The 9,220-nt window shown below is 39.1% G+C and overlaps 1 protein-coding gene across 1 annotated transcript in view; it reads left to right on the top strand.

The window, feature by feature from the left end:
• Positions 1 to 1,645: 1,645 nt before the first annotated feature.
• Positions 1,646 to 9,220, top strand: part of LOC104403404 (STE20/SPS1-related proline-alanine-rich protein kinase) — a gene marked incomplete at its 3' end in the record, with an annotated part of 41,750 nt that continues 34,175 nt past the window's right edge. Inside the window, exons 1-3 of the mRNA XM_010011524.1 lie at positions 1,646 to 1,655; positions 3,647 to 3,759; positions 8,850 to 8,958. Of these exons, the coding sequence (XP_010009826.1) occupies positions 1,646 to 1,655; positions 3,647 to 3,759; positions 8,850 to 8,958 (232 nt within the window). The remainder of the gene's footprint in view (positions 1,656 to 3,646; positions 3,760 to 8,849; positions 8,959 to 9,220) is intronic.

Here is a 9,220-nt window from a genome sequence, read left to right as displayed (position 1 = left end):
TGACTAGTTGCCTATTGTGAAATGGGATTAGTAAGCATCTTGATGTGGACTGAAATTGCATTATTTTACTGTTAACTTTTGAAACTGGCAAAGAGAACTTGTCTGTAGCAGGGGACAACTTTTTCAGTAGTGGAAAAACCCCATTGTCCTTCCAGAGCTGCTTTTGCTTTTTTTTTTTTTTTTTTTTTTTTTTGAGTCTGACCACTGTAATCATAGAATCGAAGAGTAGTTTGGGTTGGAAAGGACTTTAAGATTATCTAGTTCCAACCCCATGCAATGGGCAGGGATGTTTCACCCAAGGCCCTGTCCAGCCTGGCCTTGAACACTGCCAGGGATGGAGCATTTACCACTTCTTTGGGCAGCCTGTGGTGCAACCACCCTCACAGTAAAGAACTTCTTCATTGTATCTAACCTGAATCTCCACTGTTTAAGTTTACACGCGTTACACCTTGTCCTGTCACTACAGTCCCTGATAAGAGTCCCTTTTTGGTATCTTGGTATCCTTATAGGCCCCCTTCAGATACTGGAAGGCTGCTATGAGGTCGTCATGCAGCTTTCTCTTCTCCAGGCCGAACAGCTCCAACTTTCTCAGCCTGTCTTAGTTTTGTTCTTCTGCAGGAGATAGCTGGGTGGTAAAGGCTTCATGGCTTATCTAACCTGACCTTTCATTATACTAGATCAGTTTTCTAAATAGAAATTGGATGCTAAAACTAAGTCTGTGCTTTGGTTGTGGTTTGTACGCTCTCTGCTGTGAGGGTTTTGAATGACTGGTAAGGCTCAGCATACCTGAAGTCACGCCTTCTCACAGGAATGGTTAACTGTAATCTATTGTATAATAATTTTCTGTGATCTTAATTTTTTTATGCTAAATACTTGTCTGTGACAATTTTGTTTCACTGTATGATAGTGCATTAGTTGTGTAGTCTGTTATCTCTTGACTGAAATGCTTATCTGGGTTGTCCTGTTTATAACAATTATTCCTCTGGTGCACTTCACACTTCTACTTCTTTAGTTGACTAGAGAAGGGCATCTCTTTATTGACACAAAAGGACTTTTCTGACCAGGTGGAAAAGCTGCAGATTTTCCTCATCTTTATCCCATTGTTCACCTTGAAAGCCAGAGGAGAGGGGAATTACCTTTTAAGAGGAAGGAGGCATATAGCCACCAAGTACCTGGCTCCTACTTCAGTACTTAAAACTGCTTTTCCAGATAGGTTTTATATGTAGGTCCCACTGAGAATGCAGGCTGTGCAAATTGCATTTACTATCAAAACACTATATTGCATAGGGTATTCAAGAGGCAGGAGAAAGAAGAAACCAAGTAGATTGGCTTTCTTCTAAACATAGAAAGCTTTTTGCATTGTCAGAGCATCATATTCTTGTGGTGAAGAATATCCCATTGCAAGTCATCTCTGAGGAGAAAACAGGGAAATGCACTTGAAAGGGTTTTTATATAAATAAATTCAAACTCTATGGCCTAAAATCTTACATCTTATCCTCTTTCAGTAGAGAAGAGAGGAACAGATCTTCAACTTGTGCGTAAGGGTAGCTCAGAATTAATTTCTCAGTCAAGAGTTTTTAAATGGTAGTAAGCCCATAGTCTTTGGTTTGGGGTCTCACAGAACTTAAGCAAGTGGTGTAGTGGGATGGGGTCAGGTATGTGACAGGCCTTTTTTGTTTTGTAATCTGATTTTTCCAAAATGTTTTGGTGTTGTTTGCTGTCAGTTTACTGTAACTTGAGGAAGTGGGCATGATTTCATCCTGGCGTTGGATGAATAATTTTTCTGTGTGCTTTTTCTGTTTATCCTTTATGTGGCCTTTGTATCCAAGTCTTTTGAAAGTGAAGATCTGGTAGTTTGCTACGAGTAGATAAAACTACTGGCATAGATGACAAAGATACATGAAGAAAAATCTTGACCTTTGTTCCTGTATCCTTTAGAGCTAAAATTTGGTTTCTTCCACAGCCTCAACTTACAGTTGTGTAGTCAAAGTAACAAGGGGTTTTGTGTCTCGGTGTCTACTGAATGAGAACTTCATCGAAGTGATGTAGATGGGTCTGTCTTGAGCTGAACAGTGCTGACTTGGTGGTTCCTTCCTTGGGATGTTTTATTTAATTTTTGAAATATCTCTTAATTCTTTTATTACTTACATTATTGGATTTTTTAAAGGCTTTGTTCTGTAAGCAGACAGAATCGGATGTGTCAATATTTGTCTGTGACCGCATCCTGCAAAAACATGACTAGTTAGTCTTGTTGAGACTTTTATAAAGATGAGCTCAGAATTTTGTAATGAAATTCATACACTTAGTTAAAAAGCTTTGTGATTTGAGTGAAAATGTTAAGTGAACGAACAATACATGAAAGTAGCTAAGCAAATAGCAATTAAGACATGGACAACAACTTCCAGTCATGAGGTATTGTCGGTGCTGTTTTCAGATGTGCAGAGGGAAAAGCTCTCAATTGTTCTTAAGTCGGTTGGTAACTGAATCCGCATTTGTAGAGCTTGACAACAAAAGGCTTTTTGTTCATGATTTGTATTCATCTAGGATATACCGATTACTGAGCATAAATAGAACATAGTGCATGAGCAGGCCAATATAACATGTTGCTCAGTTCGTGACTTAGAAGAAATCTATAATTTGTATTAAAATATTTAGAACTACATACAAGTAGAAGCTATTCACTGGGGGATTTTAGATTTCTGCATGAATGAACATGAGGTGGTTACTTTGAGGAAGCACACACTGCAGTATTTGATGTGGCAGCAAGATGTGTAACCTGGGTAAATCTCTGTGAATACTGCTTGCAATAATCTCATAAATTTGGTGAGGCAATACTGACTGGGGCAAAGCCAGTGGGTGCTTGATAAAAAAAGCAGCCTGAGCTGTTAGTGCTGCTGTTTTCAAATAACACATACTAAAGAATATTATTCTAATGCTATTATTCTAATTTGTTCTATTCCATCAAGTTTTGTATCAGTGTAGTTGTCTGACCATATGTGATTTGCACGTCAAGTAAGCATGACTGACTTCTTCTGCTGGGGCCACTCAGCACAGTACATCTTCTGACTGCTGGTGTGATACTTGTGCCTTCTGTGCTCCTTAAAAGAATCAGCATGCTTTTTGTAGGATGTTACCCCTAATCACAATGAATAAGCAGGAACGCAGGTGAAAATGTAGAAGAATTGGCATATACGATTTTACTGATATTTTTCTGTTCATTACATAGAGGGAATAAAAACCTGGTTAAAACAGGGACTGACCTGAATGCGGAATGTTGTATTTTAACTGTGCAAGTCATGTTCTTGATTAAAACAGATGTGTGTCCAAACCCAAAAGTGTAATGGTTTCCAAACTATGCAATGCATTGAGGTGGTGGGTGTGATTAAAGAAATAAGCACATCATTTTAAGTTGTCAGCTTTGGAATGTTTTTTTTTGGAGTATGGAACAGAAACTTGCTGGTTTTATTTCTCCATTTGAGAAGTGTGCATGTTGCCTTGCCAAGTGGAAAGGTGTGCATGTGGGGAAAGCACTGAAAAAGGATGAACAGCAGATTTTAAGTTCTTTGTCAGTGTGGGGTTCTTACGTTAGTCACTGCTTTAAACTCCTGTTGTATTAAGACTGTGTTCCTTTTCTGCCCTTTTTCAGGTAGTGGTGCTACAGCAGTTGTCCAGGCAGCACTATGCAAACCCAGGCAAGAACGTGTAGCAATAAAGAGGATCAACTTAGAAAAATGCCAGACCAGTATGGATGAATTACTTGTAAGTAAATCAGAGGGGAACATATTAAATGGAGACTATCTTCTGTTTTGATCTTGGGTTTTTTCGCTTGGTTCAAGAGTGAGGGTAGAATTCTATGCAGGCTAATAGTGGGAAAAGGGTTTGAAAATAATCTGAAAGAGTTCTGCTCTTCCCCTAAAAATATATTATGCTAACATGTATTTTCTAATGCCACAAAAAAAAGAAATGCAAAGTTGAATCTTAGGTTAACTAACTGTTGAGAACTGTGGGAAGAACCTTACACGTTATCTTCTGGAGACTTGATTTCAACAGATTACTCTCTGGTTGTCTGTCTTTTAATACCGAGGAAAGATACATTTTCCTTTGATCAAACACTAATTAAAAATACAAGGGTAAAGTTTGGTAGGTCTCCTTAAAATGTCTAAAGCACCAAAACATGTCAAAAACTAGTTGTTGGATCATTTTGTAATGATAACTTTTGAGGGGAGAAGTAGGAATGGCTATGTTGCCATCTACACAAGGAAACTCTTGTTAAAGCTAATAACATGCATTATTCTGATGGGCAATAACAAGCCATTTGAGGAATGCTGTTTGTTTGGGTCACTGATCAGAGGAGAAAGGGACCTATAAGAAGCTCTTTGTAAAAGGGACTGCAAGAGTTTTTCCTCTGCACTGGTTATGGCAATCCAAAGTCACAAAGAACTATTGAAAAACGAAACGTATTGCTTTCTAATACTTCTACTCAGGTGCTTATAAGATTAATGCTTATTTATATATAGGCAGCATAAAAACAGTTGAAGGACAAAACCATTCTAAAAGTGAGAACACTCTCTTCTGTTCCACAGGTTTTACTACTGCCTAGAGACTGTGGGCTTTTTCTAATGCAGAAATTCCTGCCTCTGAAGGAAATGATCTCCTCAGCAGGGAATTGCCAGTGCAAAAGATATCTTGAATTTGATACAGAGGGTATGGTCCGTCCAGTTTCTTCAGATAAAATGGCTTTTTTACAGTGGAGGACCCAAAATGCCTTTCCCCTTGTGATTGATGGCATTTGCCTTCAGTTTATGTAACAACTTGTATGAGATACTGTTGTGTTGTTTAAGAGGGTTGTGGTAGTGGAAACTACCTCTGAGGTAGTGAGGCTCAACTCACAAAATTTATCTTTTTAGTTTGTCAACTACAAGCTCAAAAGGTAAATTCTGAACTGTCTTTAGAAAGAGATGGTGAGATGCTGTGCATGATGTATTAACATTTACAGACCATAAAGAACACTTCTATACAACCAGAAATACTCATCAGTGTAATAAAAATGGTCAAAATTTGATCTTATTAGAATTTGAACTAATAATGAGAATTAACAATTAAAAAATTGCAACAAATAAAACCAGACAAAACTGCTGAATATCTGCAGAGATACTCAGGTGGTCTAGAGAAATTACTGCAGTTAGTTACCAGCTTGTACAAAGTTACCTTAGCAAGTGCTTGAGAATCTTTACTGCTGACATGTCTCCACTGTCTGCCAAATGAGTCAATAGGTCTTGAATTTTTGGTCCCATATTACTTTCTTTTGGTACGAAGACAACTGTCCATACCATCTTTTTAATTTTTTATATTGTAAGTCAGCTTCTGTTTTTCTGTGTTCAGATTTTGTGTTTCTTTTATTTATTGATTTTGTTTTAGCTGAATATAAATTCCGGCTTTCTGAGTTCCTGGTTAGGAGGGTTTAAATAAAAAAAAGGGTCATGTATGAGTAATTTTTCTATGCACACATGTGTATGCCTACACATACATAATTAATTCTTTTTCTTTCCGAGAGGGGAAGTGTACTTACTCTGATTCAGTTCTAATAGGTTTTAAAATTAATTTAAAATTAAAAATAGATGCTAATCTGGAAAAGAGCATCATTGACCTTCAAAACTCGTTACAACTGTACTAACATTTTTATTTTGGTTGATTATACTTGAAATGCTCTTACATTTTGGGTTTTTTAACACTATTTTCTGCTAAGCTTTCTATCACTAATTCTATCACTAATTTTTCTGACCAAATACTTTCCATTGGTACAGGGGTGTTCTAAAACTGTCTGCCCTCTGATCATGCTGTTTTGTAAACCCGTGCTGCTGAGTGCTTATGGATGGTGTGCAAAGGCACCCTTCACAATTCTCAGCTGTGTGGCCTTCAGAGAAGCGGAAAATGCAGTGAGCCTGATGCCCACGTAAGCAAGACTTAGGATTTGGGCCAGTGTCAATTAAAATAGAAAGGCAGTGTGGGAGGGAGTTTAAATAATACTAAGGTTACACAAACTGCCAAACTCCTGAAATTCAATACTCTGTTTCCTGCAATGTCCTGTGTTCTCACTATTCTAAGCTAAATGTAACTTAACCTCACGAGCCAAGGAATGAGTTCCTGTCCTTAGTGTTGTTCTGACAGGATATCTTCTCCCATCCCCTTACCTCCTGTTTTTTTAAAAACAACTAAAAAACTTTAACAGTACAAACCAAAGAATATTCTTATGGAATGGCTTATTTGATTGAATACATTTTCTGAATTGTTTTCATTTCTCATCTGCTCGGTTTGAGGCAGGCTCTCTGTAGAAGCCTCTTGGATGTTAAACCCAACCCCTCAAACAGCCGTTCCCTGGGTGTCCGTGGAGCAGGCCCTGGGGAAGCGCCCATAGAGCAGTGGCACCTCCCTGGGCACTGTGAACTGGACCCAGTCATGTGAGCACCGAAAGGAGCTGTCTCACAGTTGTTTATTAACTATGTCACCCACCTGCCCTTCGGCCAACATTCATTTTTGTGCAGCTGCTTAGTGAAACTGGTTCAGGAATAACCTGGCCAGAAAGAAGTTAGGCTTTAACCTGGTCGTATTTCCTGGTGCGGTGCACAGGTGCTTGTGCTAGCATGAGGGACAGAGATGCAGAGGTATGAGGGCTAAATGTTTAAGATTATCAGTGCTCTTACGGCTTTGGTGCCATCCAATGTCTGAAGTGATGTGAATGTGAAGGAAGGCTCTGAGGCATTCTCCTGAATGACCTGCTGCAAGCTTTTTCTCTGACAGTGTATTTTAAATGGATGCTTTTCTCTCTCGCCTGTGCATATCATGGGCCTTGGCCAAATAACTGGCTTGTGGAGGCTTACCATTCTGTGTGCGATAGCGGCTCTTCAGAACTGCAAGTCTGAAATTAATACTTTCCTGACTAAAGTTTGATCCCTTATCTCTCATGGAGTGCTTTCTGTTTGTTTATTTTTGTTTTACAAAGACTGTCTTTAGAAACAGTGACCAAAGCTGAGACACAAGGTGCCTTTGGTCGTTGTTACTGTCATAGATCAGTTTTTGCCAATGAGTTGTTTCAGGCACAAAAAATATTCAAAGCACTTTTCAGTTAAAGATAGTGAAGCTTACCACAGTAAATTAGTTACATTTCTGCACTATTAATATGTGAAAATAATGAATGAGGTGTATTTTTGCCCAGTAGTGGGCAGGTACGCTTTTTGAGCCATTACTGTATTACTAGCATAGGAAAACAATGAAACAATATAAGAAATGAAATAGTAACAAGAGCGGGGTAATTACAGTTAAGATTTAGTGTGGATAGCTGAATTAAGAACCTGAGGCAGCAACTTGACTTGTGTTTAAACTGACATGTCTTCTGGGAAAGGGAAATGTGCCCCATGTTATCTATCTTCTGTTTTCCACCTACTGTCTCCTGGGAGGGGGACTTGCTATTTTGCAAGTTGCTCAGTTATTCAGGTTCACTGTATGACTGTCCAGGCATTCATCAATCTCTGGTTTGGGGCTCAGAAGTTGTGTAGGGAGGAGGACTTTTGGCAACAGGGCTAGCTTGAAATGTGTGTCAAATTACAGCCTGACTCAGTAGTCACCAACAGGCATCACAAGATTAAATCACAGTCTTTAACACATATAATTAAGTTTTTATTAGCAGTTGTGATCTCTAGTGCATTACAAACAACAACAACAAAAAAAATCTTTGAAATGCTTGCTGAATCGAGGTTGGAAGTTGAAAACTGCATCTGTGGCAGCTTTGATAAGTCTAAGAGGGACTACTGTAGTGCCTGCCTTGTGCCAGTGCTGCTGAGTCAGCATGTAACTTAGGTCCACCTGAAAACAGCTGTTTTTCAGGGAGGGAGAGGAGGTGGAAAAGGTTAGTTTTTTAGCTGGGTTGGCTCCCTGACTGGGTCACCCTCCAGAAGCATGTCCTCTAGCACCATGGGATGGATCAGGGCTTTGTGGCCAGAGGTGGAAAGGGAGAGGTAAGGTTGTGGGAGCTTGAGTTGGTGTGAAGCCAAACCCTCTGGTACAGTCAAGGCCTGAATGCTTCTATGTAAAGGATAGGCAGGATAATAAGAGCTGCTGGAAAGGTGTTACAGAACAATTATGTGAAAGAGTGAATAGAAAAAGGACTCTGCTTGAAATAACAGATACAAGGCAGTCATTCTTAATGTGTACAGCTGTGGCGTGTCACAGATGGTGTTACTTGGTAGTGCCACGTTGTGCATCTGTTGGTGACTCTGCTCTTTAGTCAATTGTTTCCTCTGATTTTTGGTCTGTAACATTGATTTTCCTCTTGCACTTCTGTTTGATTGCGTGGCTCTGGTGTCCCTGTGTCCGTCCCACAGTAGCTGAGCCAGTAGTGTTGTGTTCTTTGTACGACAGCTTCCTTCCTCCTTTTCCACCTGCTCCCATTCTACTCTTTCATAACCCTTTTCAACAGGAAAGGCAGTACGTTTTGTTCTTCCCTTGTGTTTTGTTGTCCAGCCTGTATCTACACCTTCAGCTCTTGGAGACTGCTCATTCTTCATTGCTCACTCTGAATTTGGGACTTTTAACAGTAATTTCTTTGCTATGCTCTGAAGAAAATTGGTGTAGTTATGCCTATATCTCCTGGCCAAACTTCCCTCGTGTTCTTTGCAATAATGTTTTGTTTTGCATGCAGATCTATAGGTAAATTGAAATGTTTTGTGCCATGATGCATATTTTATGCATACTTCAGTTCTGTTGTAGTACTTCACTTTGGAGATTAAACTTTCTCTCTATACAAGCAGAACTGATAGCTGGCTGTATTATGTTGGGCTTTGTATTTCTTACAGAAAGAAATCCAAGCAATGAGTCAATGCAATCACCCCAATGTGGTGACCTATTACACATCTTTTGTGGTGAAGGATGAACTTTGGCTGGTTATGAAGCTGTTAAGTGGGGGTAAGTAACTGGTTTTACTTGTTTAGCTGCAAGGAAATTGGATGATTTTTTTTCCTAATGTACCTTCTTTGGGTTAATCGATCCTCAAGTAAGAGGGGGGAGAGACGCTCCATGGAATGAAGCTCAAGATGTAGCAGGAATATGCAAATTTTGAAAGTTTGTATATGTATATTGATAGTGAAGACTAAGAATTACTAAGATAAATTCTGTGGATCTAACTAGTGTATTTTTTATTCTGTATCAGTATAATAAAACTCTCTAT

This window comes from Nestor notabilis, unplaced genomic scaffold (genome assembly GCF_000696875.1).
Source record: "Nestor notabilis isolate BGI_N333 unplaced genomic scaffold, ASM69687v1 scaffold5303, whole genome shotgun sequence".
NCBI lineage: Eukaryota > Metazoa > Chordata > Aves > Psittaciformes > Psittacidae > Nestor > Nestor notabilis.
Note: the sequence above shows the minus strand (reverse complement) of the source record. Positions and strands in the feature narration are given on the sequence as shown.